This window comes from Rhineura floridana, chromosome 10, assembly GCF_030035675.1.
Source record: "Rhineura floridana isolate rRhiFlo1 chromosome 10, rRhiFlo1.hap2, whole genome shotgun sequence".
Classification (NCBI taxonomy): domain Eukaryota; kingdom Metazoa; phylum Chordata; class Lepidosauria; order Squamata; family Rhineuridae; genus Rhineura; species Rhineura floridana.
The window spans coordinates 28,964,541-28,991,462 of NC_084489.1; the positions used below are offsets into that span (position 1 = coordinate 28,964,541).

At 41.6% G+C, this 26,922-nt stretch overlaps 1 protein-coding gene across 11 annotated transcripts in view; it reads left to right on the forward strand.

Annotated features, from left to right (window-relative positions):
* The window catches only part of SLC4A7 (solute carrier family 4 member 7), a 166,705-nt gene that overhangs the window by 116,230 nt on the left and 23,553 nt on the right, over positions 1-26,922 (forward strand). For 10 of the 11 annotated variants that reach the window (XM_061587393.1, XM_061587385.1, XM_061587386.1 and 7 more), the window contains 10 exons: positions 608-711; positions 2,658-2,832; positions 5,769-5,902; positions 7,785-8,030; positions 16,785-16,890; positions 18,504-18,665; positions 19,068-19,181; positions 21,222-21,383; positions 22,726-22,977; positions 25,933-26,001. In XM_061587393.1, the coding sequence (XP_061443377.1) occupies positions 608-711; positions 2,658-2,832; positions 5,769-5,902; positions 7,785-8,030; positions 16,785-16,890; positions 18,504-18,665; positions 19,068-19,181; positions 21,222-21,383; positions 22,726-22,977; positions 25,933-26,001 (1,524 nt within the window). The remainder of the gene's footprint in view (positions 1-607; positions 712-2,657; positions 2,833-5,768; positions 5,903-7,784; positions 8,031-16,784; positions 16,891-18,503; positions 18,666-19,067; positions 19,182-21,221; positions 21,384-22,725; positions 22,978-25,932; positions 26,002-26,922) is intronic. The other variant, XM_061587391.1, reaches the window with a different exon arrangement.

Here is a 26,922-nt window from a genome sequence, read left to right on the forward strand (position 1 = left end):
AACTAAATGTGTGCACAAGCTGCTTCAATGGGCACTTTGTAGAGGGCTTTAATCACCATTCAGCTGATGATGAGCAATGATTAAATCTTGCCACCTTACCTGCGTAATCTTGTTCCCTTCTGGGAACAGGATTGTGCAGCCAAGAAAAATTAGACCCTCCAGGAGGCCATGCTTTGGCTGGAGGTTCTCCTCTCCTGTTGTATATAGATTTCATCCCTAAGTAACTCCACACTAGTAAGCTGTTTTGATGCAAAAATAATCCTTGCTTAGAATGAAGCAAAAAGTTAGTTCATTCTCTTTTGAACTTTTCTCTTTGCATAGCATGTGACTAGTGATATGCAGATCTTTAACTAAAATGAGGGTTCTGTTACAGATAGCTAAAGGTTTTTAATCAATAGATTTTTCTTTCGGAGCTATGTTAATTGTTGGGGAATAATTTCTCAGTTAAGAATTAATGTAAGTTTGTTATAAGTTTGTCAGTGTAAGTTTGTTAAAATTATTTGAAAAAACAATTATTTCTCCTTAGACATGAGGAAGAGAGCTTGAAATTGTGCTTGTTGTAGTAGTCTCACCTTAATCAACACGTTAATGTATTTCTTTGATACAGGAAAAAAGGAAGATACCTAAATTTCCAAATGGAGCTGCTTCTTCTGGAGAGCCTCTCAAAGAAGAAGGTCATCATGCTGGACCTGAACTACAGCGGACTGGAAGGTATGTGGTGTTTGCTTAAATTCTAACAATATCAAAAAGTGAAAATCTGAAGTATTTTAAAAATTTGCAGAATTTCATGTCTAAAACTTCTACCTCATAATGTTTAATTCTTACCCAATTTGATGGCCTACTTTAGGCTCTTAATACTATGGCAGTATTCTTCAGTATGTTTCTGGGAAGAATATAGAAAGTGGTGTTTTATGCAAATTTATTTTCAAAAGAGTGTTCAAAAATATTTTAAGTCTTATGTTGACCATAACAATGGTTTTAAAATGGTAAAAAAGTTGTATATAGTGGGCTAGATATTCAAAACATTTCATAAAGGAAAAGCATAGTGACTTCCTAGATATGAAAACATTAGTGGTGTCTCATGTTATCCCTTCTGATTTTGGAAAGAAAAAGTTTTCTAAGAGAGTAGAAACAGTTTTCAAAGAAAATTCTCTTCTCTAAGTTGAGTTCTACTTCACTTTTAAACAAAAACTCCTGTTGAGTATGTGTATAACTATAATTTAACACATTAGTAAGTTACTATTAATTGGTTAGCTATGAAAAGTGAAAGATTTAAAGTATTTAGATGGTTTCTCACAAAAGGTGTTCATCTTCCACAGTAAGAATTACTTGCTTTTTGAGAAGTGTTTTTTCAAGAACATGACAGTAATAGTACAGTTTTCATTCTCACCAGCTATGTGCATAAACACATTTCCATTGTATTTTTCTGGAGATTAAATTGGCTTTCTTTCTAAGAATATTTTTCTACAAACAAGGTTAATTATTGTAAATATCTTTTGAATATGGCGTTCCAATACTGGCAAATGCTTGCAGCCTGTTTTTATTTTCCTTAAATATTTGTTGCTGCTGCTGTATAGAATCCACTTTTAAAATAATTACCCAAGGCTGTACATACTCCTGAATTCAGTGCAACCACTGTACAAGCATAGAACTTGGTATTGGCTGCAGAATTTGGTGTCCTGAGAATATTATTGTTTCTCATTTAAAAAAAGTTTGACCTTCAAGATTAGAAAGGCAAGCTTAAAAGTGAATGGGCAATGCCTGGTAAAATGTCAGAATCCACTGAATATTTTTTCCAGGGGTTGGTAGGGGAGGGCTTCTGTGCTTCTCTCTGTGACTACCAGAAACAAAATGATGGTGACGATTAACTGCAGAATTTTGAGTTCTTCAGTGCGGTGTATGCACAGCCCTGAAATTACTGTCTTCTGTACCTTTTTGTATTAATATTATTGTAAGATGCCCTGATAATTGTAATACTAGGACAAGCTATAAATCTTTTAAATAAATAAATGTCAAGCACTTTGAACTAACACAAATCTGAAAACATTTTGCCTTTATCCATCCACTCTCATTTGCTAATGAGAGCACTAGTGACCACACAGTGTATGCTCAGAGGGGCTGTACTACTCTCTTCTGTGGGAAGAACATGGAGCCTTCATTCACAGAGAATGCATATAGGGGTGTGTGTTTGAAAGTTCCACAAAGCTTTGGACTGTATCAATTATGTAAAACTATGTTTTTCTGAAATAAATTAGACGGGTGGCTGGCCCATAAGGGCAAATGCAGAAAAACCAAGTCCTACAGATTTGTAGCAGAGGTTAGATATAAAATGTTTTGTTGTCTTTTGCATCTTGATCAATATTATATTGAGGAATGGATGCTGAATATTTCCCATGCTTTTTTCAGTGTCTAGCCCATTATACACAAATTATCTGCTAGGATTAAAAATGTGGAGTAACTAAGATTAATTTAGGTGCTGAAAATGAGTAGATTAAATTGGTACATTTGCAGTCTGTAATTGTCAATAGATTTGGAGTATATAAAATAAGGCTAATTTGTGCTAAAAATCTGCACTGTCAGTCTTGTGTATCCCATAGTTTTAAGCATTCTGGAGTCCTTTAGTGTACAGTTTGACGAGTTTCATCTCACCTATTTAGGCTTTTTGGTGGTTTGATACTTGACATCAAAAGGAAAACACCTTTTTTCTTGAGTGACTTCAAGGATGCATTAAGTCTGCAGTGCCTGGCCTCGATTCTTTTCCTATACTGTGCCTGTATGTCTCCTGTAATCACTTTTGGAGGGCTCCTTGGAGAAGCTACAGAAGGCAGAATAGTGAGTACAAAGAATGGTAGTAGCCAGGCTTTTAGATTTTCAGAGGCAAGTGACGGTGTTCATTTGTCTCCTTTATTTCTACCTTTATTTGAAGACCTTTAGCCACAGCATTTGATTAGCCTTGCCCCCCTTTAAATGTTCCTCAAATATTAACTGTTGTGGAAAATGTGGAGAACATGTATGCAAGAACAGGAGAAGATGCACAGCTAAGGTAAAAATTACTCTGTCTTGAACAGTTTCATGAATTGAAAAAGAGCTTGCATTGTCTTTATTTTAAAGAGGCATTAAACTGGCCGTGGAAAGACTATTTGATGACCAAGCATTGGTATAAACCCACCTTGAGTTTCTGCTCAAGACTCATGATTTGGATATTTTGATTGCCTTGTAGGGTAGTAAACCTATAAAATTAATGTCTTTTAAAGAAGGTTTTGAAAAGAAAAATGTAGAACTAAGTACTCTGGACTAACCTTAATGTCACAAATGCATGCAATAAAATCTAGAAGGATGTTTTTATTAGAGAGAACAGTTTCAGGAGGAATTATTTGGAGCCGGGAAGTGGGAAAGGGTGGCTCTAAATCCATCACTCTTTGCTGCAACTATACCCAACCCACTTTGCTACTTTCTTCCTCCCAGGTTTCAGATGCATTTTACTGCCTGTTGGGGGTGGGTAAGACACTGGGTGTTGCAGCAGAAAAGTGATGTAAATGGAAAAGGTGAAACACCCTCTTTCACCGCTTCTCCACTCCACATTACCAGTCCTGAAGCTGTTTTCCTCTATAAGAAATTATTGTGTTTTAAAAATGTTTTTGTACATAAAATATAGTTTTGTCCTCTTGAAAATAACAGTTCCACTTTTATTTGCTGTAAGACAAAATAACTAAATTCTTAATAATTTTTTTTACTGCGAGTATTAATCATTTTTCATCACCTTAACCATCATGTTTTAATGATGTTGATTTAGAATGTATTGGCTATTATAACAACTGACCTAAGGGGGCTTAAAATTAATGGAACACTTTTTAAAAGTGTTGAGTTGTTTACATCAAATGTTTCATTGTAAATCTGTCCTTTAGAAGGGAAAGTGTAAATACCTGTAGTTTTGAAATTTATTTTTATATGTTTTGAAAATGTCAGCATTGCTTTCCATAACTGGTCTTGACATTTTCATACAGTATTAATACTCCCCATTTGTCAGACTTTATTTAGCTTTTTCATATACTTACAACATTTTAATATATTCTTCTAGATGGTAGTGGCCTTTTCAAAAACACCCTACTCTATTTGCATGTGGACAACCCAATTGTAGTAACACAGGACATAATGTGGTGTAGCAGTTGCTGGAAAAGACCTATAGTGTTGGTGCTGAAATACTTGTTAAGCATGTTCTGAAGCAGCTGGTATAAAAATATGTACCTCCTATGTGTAAATTGAAAAATGCCTTCTTCTAGCTATGTGGGATTGTTTGCTGCCTTCAGTTGCTTCATGTGCATCAGTGAATATGTTAAATTAGTTACTGCACACATGAGTTTGAGCGCAGTAACTGACTTGTAAGATACACACTTGTGTTCCCACCACTTCCTCACATTTCCAGAGGCTGTCACTTCCTCAGTGTTCCTGCTTTGAGAACCCAAAGTTAATGTACTGATCAACTAAAAGACTAGGTTATGGTTAACATTGGAAGGGCTAGGTTGATCTTGTGTGTTACGTTAAGTTCTAAACAGTGAATTCTGCTGGTATTTTATTTTATAACTCATTCACAAGAATATTTTAAAAAGTATAACATTTTCTCAGTTACATGTATTCAAGATGTTATTCCATACATCATTTTCAAATAGTCCTGTTTTGGCATATAGCTGTACGATTGATTCTTATGTTTCCTTAGTGTTTATAGCTTTCAGAGCACGATGTAGCCCCTTTAGATGTTAAAAATGAACATGTGTAGGAGGGGTGGGGCCCACATACATTAGCTCTGCCCCCAGCATTTCTGTGGAGGGAAACGTTGGAGTTCTGGAAGGAAATTCTAAGCTTAGAAGCCTTCCCGCAATCAGGACTTCAGAATTTACACTCACCATGTGAAGATCAGAAGTGAGGAAAAGGCATGTGGGGGCATTGGAGTAGGACTTGCATGCATGCCACCATTCCCCTTCACAGTTTAATCCCTTGTGCATCACCTGTATTGGGCCAGTGTCAGCATATATTGTGTGTGTTTAGTAATTACCGTAATTCATTGCTAGATATTCAAAACCAATTATGTACAGTAAAATTTGGGTTGCCTATCCATTTAAAAACTAATTTTGGTATTTTAAAACTAATAAACCTAATTTCCCATTTCCTGTAAATGGGAAACATCACAGAGGGTACTCTATTTAAAAAGTTGTTAAGAAAAAAACCAGACAATTACAGATAATTTTAATTGAGAAAATGCATTACCAGGTGGGATTATGACTTTCTGTTCCATTTATTTTTGGGGTCTATGTTTTTCCTGTTTATGTTAAATCATAATTGCTCAGTTGCATCCAGTCATTGTTTTGTCATGACAGTTTAAATACAGCACATCATACTCAATTTGGGTATAGGTTTGTTTCATCATTCTTTTTTTTTTATACAGGAGAAGACCCTTTGTTTACCTTTTTTCTCCCTACTTAAATTAGAATTTGTGTGCTATATTTGTTGACATATGCCTTTCTTCCTTAGCATGCCAAATGAGTAACTTTTTCCCATGTTTTTTGGATAGTTTTGCTACTGTTAAGCAAAGCATTTTGAATTCTGGTCATGATATTGCTAAGTAACATACTAGTTTAAGATTGTATTATAGTTAATAATGTTTGTAGTATTTTCATCATTCTTTCTGCTGTTTACAAATTACTGTGTGCAAAGACAAAATGATAAATGTTAATCTGATGCTCAGTGAATCACAGGATTTTTTCTTCCCCCAGAGTGCGATAGAGTCTTTATTTGGAGCATCATTAACTGGGATTGCTTATTCACTGTTTTCTGGACAACCTCTGACAATATTGGGGAGCACTGGACCTGTCCTAGTGTTTGAGAAAATATTATTTAAATTCTGCAAGTAAGTGAACTTTCATTCACACAATATGCTTATTGCATTTGTTCTGAAAAAGTCTTTGTTTTGTTTGAGGCATTTGAAAGTAAACAGCTACAAGGAGACCTGTTGTAGAAATTATTTCTTTGAATGATAACAAGAAACTATGTTGTGTTCAGAGCTTGGAAGATTACTTTTAAAAAGTAATAAATTACAGTTACAGTTACATGGCCCAAAAAAGTAGTAATTACCGTTACAATTACAATTGCTCTGAAAGTAACTGATTACTTTCCTTTTTCTCAAAAGTAATCACTACAATTACATTTCAGTTACTTTAAAAATGCCTACAAGGTGCTGGCCTTGGCTGTTGCACATCTAAGTAGCCTAAAACAACATTAAAAATAAACAAACACATACAGAGGTAGTAGAATAATTCTTCTTATCCATAAGATAGCAGCGGTGGTCTCTCTACTGGTAAGGCAGGTGGGAAGGGAGGCAGAGGCCACTACTCGGTCAAACCATGTGCAACACCCCCCCCCCCATTCAGCCAGCCAGCATAATCTCTCTCACTGAACCATCTCCCGGACCCTACCCTGCCACCAAGGGACACTCACCCAAGCAAACATTTTCCCCTGAGATGCAAAGAAGTTAAAATACTGCAAATGCAGCACAGTAGCTAGAGAGGGTGGTGGAGGCCATTTTGTGTGCCAAGTGCAAACACAGTATTCACACACATGTGCGAGCATTGTCATCTTTCATCTCCACAGTTCTTTATCTCCATTCTGCTGTTGCCTCCTTCTCCTCCTTTATCCATGTTCTTGACCTCTGGATCCTTTTTCCCTCCACTCCATTCTTCACCACCACTATCTGTTTTTTTAAATAATTGTTTTCTCCACTCCACCCCGTCTCACTCTCCGCCTCCTCCCTCGTCACCTCCTACCAGTCCACAGAGCATGAGGAATGAACGACACTGCACAGAAACCAAGTTTGAGGCACATGATTTTCTTCCACAAATCAGAGGAGCAGAAGACTTCCCCTGCTCCCCCCCAAGTAATGCCCAAAAGTAATTCTGGAAACGTTGCAATTACTCCACAAAAGTAGTAAAATTACTCCTAGTTCTATTACAATCAAAATGTAAAGGAATTACCCACTCGTTACTCAAAAAAGTAATGAATTACAAGTAATTCGTTACTTGTAACTAGTTACTTCCAAGCTCTGGTTGTGTTCAGGGTTGCATCATCCAGTACATCTGAAGATGACACTAAAGGCAGCAAGACTGAACTTTCTGAAATCAGATATTAAACACTTTTCTAAGTAGCTAATAGTTTTGATTCTTCAGACATGAAGTTGTAACATTTTTATCCCACCTTATTGCCAAGGTCTTGAAGGTGACTTGCAGTAATACATTTAAAACAATAAAATGTAAAATTGCAATAAAAACATAAAATGCACAAATTCAGCAAATAATATACAATATTCAAAAGCATAGTAAAATGATAAAGAGTCTTGTGTCACCTTAAAGGCTAACATATGTATTATTGTTGTTTAGTACATTTGTCAGTTGCTTTATAAAAGAAAGTGTCTCGAAGCAATTTAATTACTGTGTTTCAGAATGCAGGCAGGCAAGGGATCACATATTTGAATATTTCCTCCCTGTTAAAAAAACCCACCATATGTGTTGCAAGCTAACATGTCAAGGAAAAAGAGTACTTTCTTGTTCTGAACATTTCAACTAGATTTTAGATATCAAAAAGCACTTGACCAGAATCTCATTCTGTAAAAGGGGAAAGAAGAAAACTGAGCATTTGCAAAGGAGAAACAGATCAAAACCAGGATGCTGTCTAACTTGTGACTTGCCTTATGTTATATTTAAATAGTTTTACTGAATCCACATTTCTTATTTAAACAGGGACTATGAACTTTCTTATCTCTCTCTGCGAACCAGCATTGGGCTATGGACAGCATTTTTGTGCATATTGTTAGTAGCAACTGATGCAAGCAGCCTTGTGTGTTATATCACTCGATTTACTGAGGAGGCCTTTGCTGCTCTCATTTGCATAATATTCATATATGAAGCACTGGAAAAACTTTTTCAGTTGGGAGAAATGTATGCTTTCAACATGCACAATGACCTGGATAAACTGACATTGTATTCGTAAGTTTCGTTTTCTTAGTAAAATACATTACCCTGTGTTCCATCTGCCTGCTAATCCTACCTGTCACCAGTTACTTCCTGATGTTACCATGTTCTGCTGTGTATAATGGGACCATGAAGCCTTCACTGTCCATTTATTCACTCAAAATTTTCATCAGTCCTAAAGATTAAAAACATTTTATTTGTTAGGATACATGCACTATTATTATTCTTTAGCATCCAGGCTATTGTTTGACTTGGTGTTTTCCTTTTCATCCTTTTTGCTTGTCATTTAATGTTCAATAATAATAAAAACAACAACAACAATAATACTTTATATCCCGCCCTTCCTCCCAGAAGGAGCCCAGGGTGGCAAACAAAACACTAAGAACTCTTTAAAACATCTTAAAAACAGACTTTAAAATACATTAAAACAAAATATATTAAAATACATTTAAAGCATATTTTAAAAAGCTTAACAATATCTTCAAAAGCAATCCCAACACAGCTGCAGACTGGGATAAGGTCTCTACTTAAAAGGCTTGTTGAAAGGAACGTCTTCAGTAGGCACCAAAAAGATAACAGAGATGGTGCCTGTCTAATATTTATGGGGTGGGAATTCCAAAGGGCAGGTGCCACAGCACTAAAGGTCTGCTTCATGTGTTGTGCGGAACTGATCTCCTGATAAGATGGCATCTGCAGGAGGCCCTCACCTGGAGACCACAGTGATCGACTGGGTATGATAAGGGGTAAGACGATCTTTCAGGTATCCTGGTCCCAAGGTGTATAGGGCTTTGTATACCAAAACCAGAACCTTGAACTTAGCCTGATAGCTAATGGACAACCAGTGCAATTCTTTCAGCAGCAGGATGACACATTGGCAATACCCTGCTCCAGTGAGCAGTCATGCCACCGTATTCTGTGCCAGCTGCAGCTTCCAGACCAACCTCAAGGCAGCCCCACATAGAGGGCATTACAGTAATCCATCCTGGACAACAGTGGTCAGGCTATCCTGGTCCAGAAACGGCAGCTTTCTTACCAGCCAAATCTGGTAAAAGGCAGTCCTAGACACTGAAGTCACCTGGGCCTCTAGTGACAAAGATGGATGCAGGAGCCAGAGCTTGGAAAAGTTACTTTTTTCAACTACAACTCCAATCAGCCCCAGCCAGCACATGCTGGCTGGGGCTGATGGGAGTTGTAGTTGAAAAAAGTAACTTTTCCAAGCTGAGAACCCCCAGACTATGAACCTGCTTTTTCAGAGGGAGTATGACCCCATCCAAAGCAGGTAATTGACCAATTATTTGAGCTCAGGAACCCCCAGCCTACCCTCCATCTTGCTAGGATTCAGACTCATTGGCCCTCATCCAGCCCACCACCGAGTCCAGGTATTGGTCCAGTGCTTGCACTGCTGATTCAGATGTTATAGAGAAAAAAGAGCTGGATATCAGCATACTGCTGACACTTTGTCCCAAATCTCCTGATGACCTTATAGATGTCATATTGATGTTAAACAGCATCAGGGACAAGATGGTACCCTGCAGTACCCTGCAGCACAACTGCCAGGGGGCCGAAAGACAATCACCCAATGCTATTCTCTGAAAACGATCTTGGAGATAGGATCGGAACCATTGTAAAACAGTGCCTCCGATATCCATCTCACCAAGTCAGCTCAGAAGGATACCATGGTCAATAGTATCAAAAGCTGCTGAGAGATCAAGTAAGAATAACAGGGGCGCACTCCCCTGTACTTTTCCCGATAAAGGTCATCCATCATAGTGACCAAGGCTGATTCAGTCCCGTAACCAAGCCTGAACCCAGATTGGAATGGGTCAAGATAATCTGTTTCATCCAAGAGTACTTGCAATTGCTGTGCCACAATCCTCTCAGTCACCTTCCCTAAAAAGGGAGTATTTGCCACCAGGCGATAGTTCTCACAAACCAATGAGTCCAGGATGGGATTTTCAGGAGCGGTCAGATCACTGCCTTTTTCAAGGTGGCCCGGACCATTCCCTCCCACAAAGACGCGTTCACTACACCCTGGACCCATTCTGTCCTACCCTCTTTGTAAGCTTTAATAAGCCAAGAAGGGCAAGGGTCGAGAGGATATATTGCTGGTTGCATTGTCACAAGCACCTTGTCCATGTCATCAGGCCGCATCAACTGAAACCGATGCCAAGAAGTTGCAGCAGACATTGCATTGGACACTTTACTGGCCACTACAGTAGATGTGGGTGGGGCATGAAGATTGCTATGGAGGTGAGCAACTTTACCTTCCAAGTGCCTTGCAAACAGTTAATAGTGGGCCTCAGAAGGGTCTAAAACTCCATTTCCTGAAGTTGATGTCAACAGACCCCTGACAATATTGAAAAGAAAATTATATCCTCAGAATCAATCTTAAACTGTTTTTGTTAAACTGATTTGTTGTTGGGTTAGTCTGTATTTCATATTTCAAGTATGCACATTATTTCATGAAAAAGTTTCATGTAACTGTCATTTTCCATATGAGGCCGGCCATCACTGCGGGTTGTAGCTCCACCTATCGTGCAAAGGCAAGAATGTTTTTGAAGTCTAGACTAGGGGCGTCAAGCCCCTCCCACTCTCCAGTTCATTCTTGCCTTCGTACGAACAAGATTGAGATTTCTATAGCATAGCATTTAGCTAAGTCTTTTGTGTTCGTTTGTCTTTGTATGACAGGGCGTGAGGGTATTGTCGTTTGTGTGTATCCAAGTGCTTCCCTTCCCTCTGTCTTGTCTTTAACACTGTTTGTTTGAAATTCCTGGGGAATTCCCTTCGGGGGGGGGGTTCTCCCTGGCCGGGGCCGTTTATTTAGCCTTAGATCTTAGAGAGACCGCGGTTGCGGTTCTCTCCAGCCTTAGTGGGCGCTTGCAGCTGCAGCTCCCTGCCTCACTTCCCCTAGGAGGTTGTTTGTTTTTCACTGCCATCCCGAGCTCTGCCACGGCGGTTTGCCTCGCGGACGTGCCTTTAAAATTCACTCCGGGAGCCTGCGGCTGCGGCTCTCACCTTGGAGATTTTTATTCGTTGAACTGCTTCCCAGACTTGTGGCTTTAAGTCTCGCCGTGAAAGTCTCTGTAGGCGGCGGCGGCGGCTGCTTCCACTACCGACTCCCTTATCTGCTACAGTGCTAACTATTACGAGCCGCGATTGTGCCTTCCTCACACGGCTATCGCACGCTCTCGAGACAGCGCTAGACAGCCTTTCAGTCAGTTCGCTGTCGCACCTCAGCGCCCGCCATTACTCCCATCTTGATTGTCCCGTTTTTTCCCGCCCTTTTTGTTTTCGTCTCTCCTGAACTAAACAAAGGGGGTTTCTTACCTTGAGAAGGCTGTCTTATATGTGAGTTTTCAGATAGGACTAGTTAGCTCTACAAGAGTTCCTCTCTCACTGCCTTATACTGCTGCCTCTTGCAACATTAGCCCTCTGCAGCTACTGAACGTACCTCCGCTGCTGTTTGCTCTGCACAACCAGTTGCTCCTGTACAAACAACAACTTCTTTGAACTGTACATTCTGCCCCTCCACCGTGTACCAGGGCGCTCTGTACTGTACATTCTGCCCCCTCTGTGGCGGTGTACCAAACCTGCAGTCTAGTCTGCATTATATTGACGCTGTTACCATCGTACATTCTGCCCCCTCTGTGGCCGTGTACTTAGCCATCTGCCAGTGCATTCTACCCCCTCTGTGGTCGTGTACTGCGCCTGTTCGGGTCTCTACATTCTGCCCCCGCTGTGGCCGTGTACTGCACCCATAGTGAATATAAGATGGCGGAACAGCCAGACATGTCTCAGACAGCCAAGGACTAAGCATGCCAAAGCACTGGCTAAGACTAAACATCTTTCCAGCCATAGCAAATCCAAGCGTCCTCGCTATGTTTCTGTTCCGACCCCCACCACAGCAGTCCAGAAACAGCTAACGGATATATTTCATTCTCCTGCTGCTTCTTCCGACGAGGAGGACTTTGCTGGCTTTCCTACTCAGCCAACACTTAACCAGCCTCCTCCCATATTGCCGCCCAGGGCCTATCCTACATCACAGCCCATTGAGCCACCTACCTCAGGCACAACCATCTGCTTCAAGGGGCTGCAGCTGTCTCATGAGTTTCTTTCACAACTTCAGGGCATGCTGTCATTTTTCACTCAAATGCAGTCACCTCCACAAGCCGCCATACCTCAACACACTATGGACCAATACGTAAGTCATGCGGCTGCGGCTAGTGCCTTAACTCCATTGCCTCAGCCGATTCATTGTTTTTTCACCGGCCTCCCTAAGTCCTTGACGGAGCCCCTCTACTGGACGTTTGAGCCGTGCTTCACAACTTTGTCTCAGTAGTAGCTGGGTTCCTCAGCTATTTGCCATTACTCCCTTGTCATATCGCCATTTTGATTGATATTCTTCCCGCTCATATTGCGGGTGCCATTTTGTCTGTCCTATTTTCCCGCCCTTTCTGTTCAGTCTATTCCGTACTAACCAAGGGGGGTTTAGCTGGCAAGGGCTCCTCTCATGTGTGTTGCGGATAGGATTCCATAGTTCCACGGATTCCTCTACCACACGTCTCCTGCTGTTGGCTCTGGCAACCTTCGGATTAATGTACTTCTGTGACTGCTCTATCAAGGCTGTGGCTGTTCACCAAACTATTTGAACTGTACATTCTGCCCCACTCGTGGCCGTGTACTAGGTGGCTGATACTGCGCAAGCTGTTTGAACTGGACATTCTGCCCCCCCCGTGGCCGTGTCCCAGCCCCTGTACAAAACACAACTTATTTGAACTGTACATTCTGCCCCCCCGTGCCCGTGTTCCAGGGCGGTCTATACTGTACATTCTGCCCCCTCTGTGGCCGTGTACTTAGCCTGAACTCTAGTCTGCATTATATAGACGCTGTTACCATCGTACATTCTGCCCCCTCTGTGGCCGTGTACTTAGCCATCTGCCAGTGCATTCTACCCCCTCTGTGGTCATGTACTGCGCCTGTTCGGGTGAATAGTGAATATAAGATGGCGGAACAGCCAGACATGTCTCAGGCAGCCAAGCCACAACCATCTAAGGCAACTAAGACTATCAACCTCTAGCTCGCAGGGTAGTTAACACTCTTGGTCTCCAAGCTGCGCCCCCAACAGCTGCCGCTCCAGCTATTAAAGGGGCCAGGGTTCTCACATCCCCTGCACCTACTGAGCATTGCATCCCGTGCCGGACCCCATCGCTAAACTGGCCACCGAAGAATGGTCTCATCCATTCCAAACACGCCGCTTCAAAAACCTGGCTGACAAGCTTTACTCCCTGGCTCCTGAATTTGCCTCCAAGCTGGCCATTCCCGGCATAGACGAGCCGATCGCTAGCCTAGTTTCGCGATCTCTTTTGCCTAGGGAAGGAGAATCCCAACTAAAGAATGCTACTGAGCGAAGATTAGACTTCGCTGTCCGCAAAAATCATGAGGCCACTGCCTTCTCCATACGAGCCTCCGCATCAGCTTCCGTCTTCTCCAGGGCAGCAATGATGTGGCTGGATGATATGCTAGAGGACCCTACCCCTGATCCTGTTTCTCTCAGACGATCATTGATTAAGTTGCGCAAGACAGCGGCGTTTGTGGCTGATGCGACTTTGGATGCCACTCAACTGGGGGCACGAGCCATGACGGCTCAAATAGTCGCTCGACGGACCCTCTGGCTTCGCCACTGGCAAGCTGACTCTACAGCCAGAGTGAATCTAGAGCTCCTTACGCTGGATCTTTGCTCTTCGGCGAGGAAGCTCTAAAGGCAGTGCTGGTTGATCCCAAAGACGCTCACAAACCGGTCTTGGCCACTGTCAAGAACATCGATCATAGACCTTTCAGGCGATTTCCCTCTTTCCGCACTAACCAGCTCTTTCGAGGAACGCGGCCAGGAGGATGAGGCCACGACTTCCGATCCTATGACTCCAATTCTTTCAGGGGAACCTGGAACCGACGTTTCCAGGGCAGAGGCCTACGGCTGGCTTGTCAACTTCGACAAAAGCCATCTTCAACCGACCCAATGCCTACTACATCTAGGGGCAGTGTTGGACACCCTGCAGGCGATGGTGTTTTTGTCTCCAGATCGCATAACTGCCATCACAAACATCGCGAGGTCTTTGATGCAACAAACAACCGCAGACGTCATGCTTCTAGCCAGGGCGCTTGGAATGTTCATCTCTACCATCCACATTGTGCCATGGGCTCGAGCCCACTCTCGCCACCTTCAGTGGGCTTTGTTGCCTTTTCAACAGGACATTGCCAACTCCAATCATTGCACAGTTCCTCTGAGCCCCACACTGCGCCTTTCATTCCGCTGGTGGACGAGGGTCCAACATCTTTCCAGAGGCACTCCATTCAGAGAACCTCGCAGGACTGTTGTCACCACGGATGCCAGTCTCATCGCCTGGGGAGCACACTGCAACTCCCAGTACGTTCAGGGAGTTTGGTCCACAGCAGAGCAGACTCAGAACATCAATTGGCTGGAGCTCAAGGCGGTCCACCTAGCTCTACTTCATTTTCAGTCTCTGTTCCCTTTGGACCATGTCCTCATTCGAACGGACAACACGTGTGTAAAATCACATTTGAACAGACAGGGGGGCACCAGGTCCCGTCCTCTGCAGGACCTAGCTTCCCTCATCTTCGTCTGGGCAGAACAACATCTACAATCCCTAAAAGCAGAGCATCTCAGAGGGATTTGGAATGTGACAGCAGACTGGCTCAGCAGACAACAGGTCTTTCCGGGAGAATGGAAACTTCATCCGACCATATTCCAGCGTCTCCAGCGTCGGTTCGGTGTCTTCTCGATCGACTTGTTTGCTTCCAGTCGCAATTACCAGCTTCCCAGGTACTTTGCCAGATACCTGGACACAGCAGCGGAAGCAGTGGATGCTCTGTCCATACCGTGGCCAGACGGTCTTTTGTACGCCTTCCCTCCCATACCGCTGTTAGCCAAAACACTGCGGAAGGCGCGGAGCGAGAGGGCACAGTTGGTTCTGATAGCACCATATTGGCCACGCCGACCGCGGTTCTCGGATCTTCTTGCAATGTCGGTGACAGATCCCTGGACACTTCCAGTCAGGCCAGAACTTCTATCCCAGGGTCCAGTATGGCATCAGGATCCCACTTGGCTCAATCTAACAGCGTGGCTTTTGAACGGGGACATTTGAGGTCGACTGGACTGTCTGACGCTGTTATTGATATTATCTTATCCTCGAGACAGCCATCTACCACCCGTATTTATTAACATACTTGGGTGGCTTTCTCTAAGTGGTGCCAGGCTCAACACTGTGATCCATCCCAGGCCACTGTGCATCAGGTGCTGCAATATCTCCATAGCGGTTTTATGATGGGACTCAGACCCAACACTCTACGTCGACATGCGTCCACTCTTTCGTCCATTCTTTCAGTCTCCTCCACTGGTGCCCCTATTTCCTCACATCCGTTCATTAAACGCTTCCTCAGAGGCACTGCTTTACGTTCACCGGCTGTAGTCCATTGTTTTCCTTCATGGAGTCTGTCCAAGGTCCTACAAGCTTTACAACGCCCTCCGTTTGAACCCATTAGGGCTGTGCCTTTACGTCTACTGTCCTTCAAGGTCTTGTTCCTGGTCGCCATCACTTCTGCCAGACGAGTTTCGGAACTGGGCGCATTGTCTTCTGCTCGCCATCTCTGTGTCTTTCACAAGGACTCTGTTGTGTTGAAAACTGATCCTTCCTTCCATCCTAAGGTCAATTCAGTTTTCCATTGCAATCAGGACATTGTACTCCCTTCATTTTGCCCGACTCCTGTTCATCCTCTAGAGAAGGCTTGGCATTCGTTGGATGTTCGGAGGGCTCTCAAGACCTACCTGTCTAGGACCCAAGAGATTCGACGAACGGAGTCTCTGTTTGTATCCTTTCATCCAAGGTCTATGGGGCATAAAGTAGCCAATTCTACCTTATCTCGCTGGCTAAGGGCATGTATTACCTTAGCATATGAGTCCCTTAAACTTCCAGTTCCAGCTAGTATAACAGCTCATTCAACTAGGTCAGCGGCCACTACGGCTGCTTTTGCTACCAACGCTCCTGTTGCTGATATCTGCAGGGCTGTTGTTTGGTCTACCCCTCACTCGTTTATCAGGCATTATAAAATAGATCGTTATGCCTCTGCCGATGCCTCTTTTGGCAGACGAGTGTTGCAACAGGTTCTTAATGACAATTAGCATGTGGGTGGTCCCTCCCTGTTATGGGCTGCTTTGGTACATCCCGCAGTGATGGCTGGCCTCGTATGGAAAATGGACCATTGGTCTCACCTGAAGGGTGATTTTCATATGAGGACGGCCATCACGACCCTCCCAGTTGGAGGATGTATAGATATTTTACTAAAATGTTATATATTACTGTTACGCTATTGTATTTAAAGTTACTAGTGAAGTCAAGACTACTAGTTCTATCGCTATGTTAGAGTCATGTTATTAGGCATGTTATTTTCCTGCTGGCAGGCCTGTTGGCCCTGTCCTTGTATTTTTAGATTTTTCTCTATAGACTCGCTGCGAATGAACTGGAGAGTGGGAGGGGCTTGACGCCCCTAGTCTTGACTTCAAAAACATTCTTGCCTTCGCACGATAGGTGGAGCTACAACCCGCAGTGATGGCCGTCCTCATATGAAAATCACCCTTCAGGTGAGACGAATGGTCCATTTTTATACTTTAAAAATGTCAGGAGAGACACTTAAAAAAGTTTATAGCAACAAGATGGAACCCTGACTAAACTACTAACATTTTAAACTTGCCAGATGTGTGTGTGCAGAGCCTCCAAATCCCACCAATGAGACACTAAAGGAATGGATGGCAGCCAACAAATCTGTGGGTACTATACCATGGGCTAACCTCACAGTTAAGGTGAGAGATGATGCGGAAGTTCATATTTTAAATAGTCTAGAACAGTGGTTCCCAACCTGTGGGCCACGAAGTAATCCAGAGGGGGCCGCGAACAGTAAAGAAATGAATTATTTATTAATTTTTTAAAAAAGTCTTTACTCCCTCTACACTGTCTGCTTTCTGCTGCCGCTGCAGATGACACCTCCCCCTTGCTCCAGACGAGAGGGGAGGCCTTTTGCTGAAGCGCCAGAGCGTCTTTCAGGTGCACTAAGGGCAGGCATCTGCCTATAAAATACATGGCAGATGCCAAAGGAGGCTGAGGGTGGAGCGTGCAAAGAAAGGCTGCTTTCTCCTTTCCTTCCTGGCAGCCAGCCTGCCTCCCTGGGGGAAGGGGGTCACAAAAAAGTTTCAGCTTATAAAGGGGGTCCCGTGCTCATAAAGGTTGGGAACCACTGGTCTAGAATAATGTGGGACACATGAGTCTCAATCTTCCCCTCTTTCTGTCTGCCCCCCCTTTTCTCTCTCTCCCTTGGAGATCAGCATGGTCAGTGGATTCTTAACTGTCTGGCTTTTGAGGAGTTAATCAGTTAAACTCCTTCATTCAACAGATGTTCCACAAATTATCCATTATCAATGGAACAGGAGACAGGACCATTGTTCCCCAGTTTGTTTTCCTGTTTTGTGGCAGAGGTAGCTTCATCAGGTGCTCTGTCTGCTTTCTTTAGGGTGACAATAGGGCATAATTACCAGTCAGAGATGGCATTCATTTGTATATTTCAACAAATACAGTATCTTCCAGCTTCATGAATTGCTAGTGAAAAGACTGGAAGGGCAGGTTTGCATGAGTCTGACATCTGTTTTCAATCTTGCCATGTGTAGAAGTTCCAGGGGGAGAGGGACAATGTGATTTGAATAACCCTTGGAAATACATTTGTGATCTCTTATCACATATCATGATTTTTACTTTTTAAAAACCTATTTTAAAAAATTCTTAAAGAACCCGTTGGCTTTCCTTGTACATGTTTTTATAACTGTGAAGGATATTATAGAGGGCAAGATGGAAACAGGAAAATGATACTGCTAGATGTTCAGAGAAAGCAAGTTGCTTCCATTTGTTATGCAATCTTTGAGCTGACAATTCACTGTGGATAATATTTTGTTGGATCCAAGCAGCTGGCTAGCTCTTGATTGCATTCCCAACCTAATTTATCTGTAATGCAAGAATGTGTAGGGTATATACAATGAAAATATTTGTCTGACATTTATTCCCACTTTTGCAACATTAAGGTACTTCAGGTTGAGGTGTTTTTTGCTTTTTGCTTTTAAAAAAACACTGGCTGAATAATAGACCAACTTATTGCTTGGTAGACATGGGAAACCGTAAGAATTGATAAACCCCCGTCTTTGCCATACATTAACAATGCATGATACAGGGTAGAAATTATAACTATGTTTGCATTAATATAGGTGACCAAACAAACCTGATCATTCTTACCATATAAATTGATTATCTGTACTCACCCAGTGTCTGGATCTAGTGATTCTTTTATGCATTTAAGAGGCAGGCACATGTTTAATTGCTGATGTGAGCAGTTCTATACTTAACTCATGTTTATATATGACTTGATTTACAGCAATGTAAAGATCTTCATGGCGTGTTTGTTGGATCTGCCTGTGGCCATCATGGTCCATATTTCCCAGATGTTCTGTTTTGGTCTGTCATATTGTTCTTTACAACATTTTTCCTCTCCTCTTTCCTCAAGCAATTCAAGACCAAACGCTATTTTCCCACTAAGGTAAGTATGACAGCATTTATTTATTTTGAGTATTTCCATATTAAGTATTTTGCTGAAGTACACAAGCAACATCTAGAGCAGCTCAGCACAACTTTCTAAAATGCTTAATATGGATAGGAGTGAAAATTCTCTAGGAAAGTTTAGGAAGATGAGTTAGACTTTCTGTTGCATATAAGTCCAGAAATGACACAGATCCTCGGTTCAGTCATGTTATCCCTCTTCAAACTTCTTTTGAATTAAGACTTTTAGAGTAAGTTTACATCCCACTGGGTCTGAATAGGTATAAATCTCGCACAATTGTTTGAACTGATTTCAGAATGAATAATTTCTGGACCATCTCTGTCACTGCAGCAAATACCCTTTATTTGCATTTTTTTAAAACAGTACCTTCTTTCTTTTTAGGTGCGGTCTACAGTAAGTGACTTTGCTGTATTTTTGACAATAGTGATCATGGTTCTCATTGATTATCTTGTTGGAGTTCCTTCTCCTAAACTTCATGTGCCCAAAAAATTTGAAGTAAGCAAATAGTTTCTTAAAAAAAAATACAACTGTGAAAGGAATCTCTTTAGAGACTGCTAGCAAAATGTGTATTTCCTTCCATTTTGTTTGTGTATTGATAATGTTTAGAGCTATGGCAATCAGTTTTGTGTTCTGTATTCTTATCTTTAGTTCTCACCTTGTCAAGTTGGGGAGTATGTCTCATTGAACTCAATGACACTCATGCCTTGAATAAATATGCATAGGCTTGCACTGTTCTTTGATGTTTTCCATTCCATTAGCGTGACTTCATGTAACACAGTTCTTCTCCCACTTCTTCCTTACAACACAATCCTATGGATACTTACATTTGAATAAACATGCATAGGATTGAACTATGACTAAGCTTTGATGGTTTATTATCCTCAGTAATATACAAGGGCTTTAGGTGACTTCTGAAGAAGTAGGGTGTTGTTGATGCAGGATAATGCCTTGTTCTGTAAGGTGGTTGAGAAGGTGGTGGCAGTCCGGCTTCAGGCATGCTCGGAAGAAACTGATTACTTGGGTCCATTGCAGTTTGGCCTGGCCTGGCCATGGAACTGAAACCATCTTGGTCACCCTGGTTGATGACATCTGTTGACAGAGAAATAGTGGGAGTGTGACCCTGCTTGTTTTCCTTGATCTCTCAGTGGCTTTCAATACTGTTGACCACGGTATCATTCTGGAGCACCTTAGGGAGGTGGAGCTTGGGAATGTACTTCAATGGTTCTGCTCCTGCCTCCAGGGCCTCTTTCAAAAAGTAGTTATGGGACGCTACTGTTCAGCACCATGGGAGCTGTTCTGTGCAGTCCCTCGGGGTTCCATCTTTGTCCCACATGCTATTTAACATCTAGATCACTGTTCTTCACCCTTGGGTCCCCAGATGTTGTTCGACTGCAACTCCCCCAGTGGCCAAGGATGATGGGAATTGTAGTCCAACAACATCTGGGACCCAAAGATAAAAAATAGTATGTACATGAAGCTGCTGGAAGCTATTTCAGGAGATTTGAAGTGAAAGACGACTCAGTATGCAGATCACACCCAGCTCTATCCCTCTGTTCCATCTGAATCAGGAGAGGTGGTTGAGGTGTTGAGGTGGAGATGGGCTGGATGTGGGCCAGTAAATTGAGGCTGAATCCTGAAAAGACGGAGGTGTTATGTGTCCCACATTCTTGTATCTGGGAGGAAAAGAGACAACCTGTCCGGGATGGTGTTGTACTCTGGCTAGTTTGCTAGCTACATCCCCTTTTGGACAGAGATGACTTAGCCACTGTACTGCATACTCTATGTGCGGCTGTCCTTGAAGACGACATGGAAAGTCCAACTGGTCCAAAATGCAGTGTCTGATTACTGACTGGAGTTCCATTTAGATCTCATATAACCTCTGCTTTAAAACAGTGGCATCGGTTGCCAGTTTGGTTCCAGGCCCAATTCAAGGTGGTCATGTTAGTGTTTACAGCCCTAAATGACTTAGGCCCCAAATATCTGAAATACCACCTCCTTCCCTACAGACCCTCTTAAGATCAACAGAGTGGGCTCTCTTGGTAGTTCCCCTACCCTTAGAAGCTTGAGAGGGGGTTGGCCCAGAAGAGGGCATTCTCTGTGGCAGCCCCTAAGTTGTGGAACGTCCTCCCCACAGAGGTGTGTCTGACAACTTCACTATATAGTTTTAGCAAATGCTGAATATGCACCTCTTTATTCTGGCCTTTTAGGATCCACTCTGTTTTTATGATTGTCAGTTGTTTTAAATGGTTTTTAAGGGTATACTGTATTTTAAATTACTGTAACCCGCTCTGAGACCTCAGGGTGAAAGGTAGGTAATAAATTAAAATAATAATTAATGAATTCATCTCAAATGTTTCACAGTACTACTTGTTATTTTAAAAATTATTCTACTTTTTAAAATGAGAATTTTTGAAAAATGTTACCACTCTACTAAGTGAAAATAGCATGCATGCCAAGCTAGGAATTCAAGAGTTTGTCTAATAAATAAGGAAGAAATACTTAGTACTTTTGTTATCTGTCCTTTTTTTTTTAAAGCCCACACGAAGTGACAGGGGATGGCTCATAGATCCTCTAGGACCTAATCCTTGGTGGACACTTGTGATAGCTGCAGTTCCTGCTTTACTTTGTACCATTCTCATTTTTATGGACCAGCAAATTACAGCAGTTATCATAAACAGGAAAGAACATAAGCTCAAGGTGAAATCTTTCTTTTGTTTCCTCATTGTAAATACAAAATTTAACTTAAGATGCAATCCAAGTCATACATACGCCAGACAGAGGGAAGGTGGATACTGCTGATCCCTGGCTGAGCTAGTCAGGTCCTGGCTCAGCCAGGCTACATTGGCAGAAGACCCCACTCCCAGTGCAGTCATGGGGCAGCTGTCCAAACCTGGCTCAGCCAGGGATCTGCTAGAGAAGCCCAGCCCAGTGTGGGGAAGCTGGTGCAAGGTCCTCAAAAGGGGTGTTCTAGGGGGTGTCGGGAGGGGCTGGGGGGGACTTATGCTACAACCAGGTTCCATTTGGCTCCCTATTGCACCCCTCCATCTTGGCATCCAGTATGCTGGGAAAAGGGGTGGCTGAAGGAAACATGTATTTTGTTTCCTTCCAACATGTCCTGATGGCGTAGCCAGAATCCTTCCCTCCCAGAGGCCTCCAGACAGCAGCTGGATGTGGCCGCCCCTTCTTCCAGCTCCGCCTCCCCTGGCTCCACTCCTACCGGCCTCCAACAAGATGGGTTGCTCTGACCATTTCTGCACTAGTAACTTCCTCAGTATACTTTGCAAAGGTCTAAAATGATAAAAAATGGAATTCTAAATCTTATGTCGAGCATGAGTTCAGACACAGAAATAACATTATTCGTATCAGACCTAATTTGTTTATAAATTGTTTATCTTGGATGAAACTTTTTAAAAACATGGGCAGAAATGGTGATAAAGAAATGGAACTAGTGCAACATTGGTGTGATAGGTATATACAGCTAAGTCAATAAGGAAGGGAGCAGAATTGAATAAATGCCTCATGCTATTGAAAGTCCATCTTGGACCACAATTGCATTTCAAGCAGAACCTACTCACATATTTTCACTTTTTTTGTTATGAAAACCACAAATTTAACATCATTGACCTTCCCCCACTGATCAAAACTGAGCTTTGATGGGTTTTTACTAGAATGTGAGAAACCTAGACACAGAATACAGCTCAGCTATGGATTTACTCGTTTCCCCTACTCCCTCTGGTCATAAGATATGTTTGTTCATTATTCTAAAGATCCTCAGTCACTACAGTCTAATTTCATATTCATGCAGAATGCTTTTCACCATACAGACTGCAAACAAGTAGTTTATTTTCCTTACCATGCCTTCTCTTTTATAGACAACTGTATTTAGGTATATTTATGCTTTGCATGCTGATTTGTGAAGCAACATCTTGTTCACTGTAAACATGTAGTAGTTACCCCAGATGTATTGAAAATTTTAAAAATGTTGTTGCCAGAATGTGAGTGTATTTGCTATGAAACATGTTTGTGTTTGACTCCACAGAAAGGTTGTGGATATCATCTTGATCTGCTCATGGTTGGCGTTATGTTAGGTATATGCTCTATCATGGGCTTGCCGTGGTTTGTGGCTGCAACTGTTCTTTCTATAAGTCATGTCAATAGTTTAAAAGTAGAATCTGAGTGTTCTGCTCCAGGAGAGCAGCCAAAGTTCCTGGGAATCCGTGAACAGAGAGTGACAGGATTAATGATCTTTGTGTTGATGGGACTGTCCGTATTTATGACGTCTGTGTTAAAGGTAAGGAAAAAAACTTTGTTCTATAATATTATATAAGCTTAACATGGTAATAAAACAGTTTAAATTGGCAAACTACAATTTTAAGTTTCTTTAGGCTGCTTTGAAGCAATATATATTGATTGATGCTAGTTGGAAATGAATTATCTTTTTGACTTAAGGGGGAAAGAAACATTCCAAAGGAAATAAACTGTGGGACTACTTCATATTATTTAGCTTTTAACTGTTAGCCCCATTCGAGTTGGGATTATTGCTAGCCTGTCCTTATGATTGTAGTGAACAACAAGGTGCCTGAGTTTTAAGTCATCATTCCTGGAACTGCAGGCTATTCTTATTGGGGGCTTCCCATGGTCATGTTCCACCTTCTGGGAGGAAGGGCAGGATTTGGCTGTTGACCATACTTGAATCCCACTGTGACAGGGGTGCTACTTGAGGCCCATTACTTTACCTGCTGCAAGAGGTGCTGTGCTTTTAAGGATGAAGAGTATCTTAAATCCATGCCAACAGGCACTAGGGTACCTTAAAATCTACTTCTACCAACCTGAAACTTCTTGGATCTAACCAATCAGCATAATGCACTTTCTGTGTTTTGGGGATGCATAACTTATTTGTGGATAGCTTCCAAAGTTTGAAAGCCCTAAGTGCTACAGCCCTCCTAGTAAATTAATTTGCCCTGCATTTGCCGTATAGCCAAGTTCCTTCCTTGGTCTCTTGGTTTGAAACCTTCTACATTATGTTGAAGAAATTCTGAGTACTTTATTTGCCATGGAAACAATAGTTAGGCCTTGAGACAAGGTCTTCCACACCGAGGATTTAACATGAATTAGGAGAATGCCTTGAACACGATCTGTTGAAGATATCTCAGTTGATGCCTTTAATAGGGAGTAGGCTGACTTTGTGCCCTTTTAGCCCTTAAGCCTTCATAACTGGATGAGGGGAAAAACTGTGTGTGGGTGTAGTTTCCTATTTATATAATTGGTTGGACTCCTACAGCAAGCGTTAAAGCCAAAGAAAGGAGGAGCAATTTAATCCTTTAAGGCAGGGATGAGGAACATCAAGTATAGTTGGGCTCTAGATAGAATAGTAGAGGGAAACTCTGGGATGTGATAATGTGTTCTCATAATCAAAATTAGCATGCTGCAATTTACAGTTGTAAAAAAGCAAGACATAAATAAATATGATGATAATAATGGCACACAGGAGTGAGAATTACTCTGCTTTTTCTTTTGCATCCTCTAAATCTAGTGATTTATTAGAAGGATAATGTTCTTCTATCTAAGAGGCTCATAAAATTCTTCCTGGATGACCATTGTAAATCTATGTTGCTTTAAAATATATAGAGATTCTGGAATAAAGCCTTTTTTAAAAAAGGAACATATGGCACACCTTCACTAACAGGTTCTACTTTGGGGACCAGCTTAACATAATTGATGGTCTACTTTTCTTTCATTTTCATGAGGCCCATTACTGTTCTGGCTGGTCCTTTGATGACATTGCCATATCAAGATCAAACCTTCACCTCAAGAATTTTCTTGGTGGGAAAAATTCCCTCCCTTTAAATATTAGTCAGGCGCCATCTCTGTTATCTTTTTTGGCACCTACTGAAGACCTTTCTTTTTCAATAAACCTTTTAAGTAGAGACATGATCAGACTTACCCAGTCTGTGCCTTTGTTGGAATTGCTTTTTAAGCTTTTTTTTTTTTTTAAATCTTTTTAAAGATGTTTTGTTTTAACATGTTTTTAAAGCATCATAAAAACATGCTGTAGAGTCTTTTCAGTGTTTTTGTTTGCTGTCCTGGACTCCTACAGGGAGGAAAGGCAGAATATAAATATAATATTTAATAAACAAGGAAGAACTTTCAGGCATGGTGGAACCAGATGTATTATTTTTTTTTTTGAAAGCCCAAAAGGTTCTTCTGAATTTTGTGCTAGTCACAGATACCTTTTACAGCAGCCTTTATCAATCTGGTACCCCCTTGATGTTTTGGACTGCAACTCCATCAGCCTCAGCCAGTACAACTATCAGCTGGCCATGATTAGTCCTTTTCTCTAATTGACATCATAGGAATCCTGTCTCCATTCTTTATAACAGAATTGCAATAGCAGTTTCCCCCCCTTTTGTTCCTTCTTTTTGTTGTAGGGTTAGTAGAGTGACTCATAACCTTCTGAGGATCAGACTAGGGATCCAAACTAAATGACATATGTAAAACCTATGTCACAAACTCCAACTGTTGTCCTTATAGCAGGATGGGTAACCTGTGACCTTCCAGTGTTGTTTGACTTCAGTTCCAACCAGCATGCCCAATTGTTAGGGATGATGGGAGTTGTAGTTAGCAACATCTGGAGGACTCCAGATTCCCCACCCCTGCCTGTACTTATACGTTTGCTTACCTGCCACATTTCCATTGTGACCTTGACTCTGGCTCAGGCTTCTCTCCCTTTGCTCAATGAAGTTCAATATGGAAGTTAATCCTTGCAAACAATCACATGGAACCCTGTGTCAGTGGAGAGTTGCAGCAGAAAATGTGCAGGCAAATAAAGTGTTAATTGACCCTCTTCTTGTCAGTTCTTCCCTCCAAATTGCTCCATCTCAAAATGACTTTATTGTGACATGTGGCTATTGCAGTTAGGTTATGGCATTTGTGTCAAATTTAGTTAAGCCTTGTTCATATGGATGGGGAAATAAGAAAATGTGTCAGTTATAGTTAGCTTAAATTGGTCAATATATGCAAACTTTGTTACTTAGAATCTTATGTTCAGTTTATCATTCCAAGATCTGATGGGTTCATTTTTTCAATTAATTGTTGCTGAATCATGTATTTTCCTTCGTTGGATGAAGTACTCCAGCCTGTGAAAATTCTACTTTATCTTTAAAGAAATGGTTAGTACAAACACAATTAAAAAAACCCATGCCTTCCTTGATCTGTTAATTTTTGTATTTGGTGATTTTTTCCACAGTTTATTCCAATGCCAGTTTTGTATGGTGTTTTTCTTTACATGGGAGCATCCTCATTGAAAGGCATCCAGGCAAGTTCTATTTTAATCAATTAGTATCTGAGGAAAAATGAAAAATAGATACTATGGCTTGACTTTTCTCTCCCACCTCCAAAGCTGCCCCCAAGTGTTGGAAGATGCTCAGAACAGCATGGGAAGAGGGACCATCAGTAGGAGATAGAAATTAGTGGAAAGTGGATGAGGGAATCTTGTACAAACAGAACTCTGCAGGCAGATTGAGCACTGCAAGGAAAGAGGACAATACTTTTCTGATGCGTATTTCCTTCTGTCCTGAAACTTGAATTTAGTAGGAGGGAAAGGCATTGCAAAAGGTATTGCTTATAGATGACAAGGGAGAATGTTCTTCATACCTCTTTCTCTGGCCTGTAGTCATATTTGAACTCTTCACACAAGCCAATCTCTTAAATAGTGTTCATGTACATTTAGATTTCAATAATATAAATGATATATAAATAATTAATTGCACTTGTTTAGAATGGGGGTGGCTAACATACACCTCTCCCAGATGCTGGTTAAACTCCCATCATCCCACCAGCCAGCATGACCAGTAGTCAAGTATGATAGGAATTTAGTCCACCAACATCTGGATATAGCCACAGGTTAACCACTCCTAGTTTAGAAGTTCTTATAGAATGATATTGGTCTGTCTATACTCAGACTGACCTATTACGTAACGTAAGTCCTTTTATTTTAATGGGTCTACTCTGAGTATGACTTGGATGGCACTCATAAGGTTGTTTTTCTGTGGCTTGTGTAACTCCATTATGGTTCTACTCAATTAATGTTTTTATTTTACCAATAGTTAATCCAGGAAAATATTTCTGACAGTCAAATTAGCAACCTTGCCTAATTTTGCAATTTCTTCAGTTAATATTTCTGATTGTTTTTATTTCCTAAATTCTCTTTATGAAAAATTATACTTTTTCTTTTCAA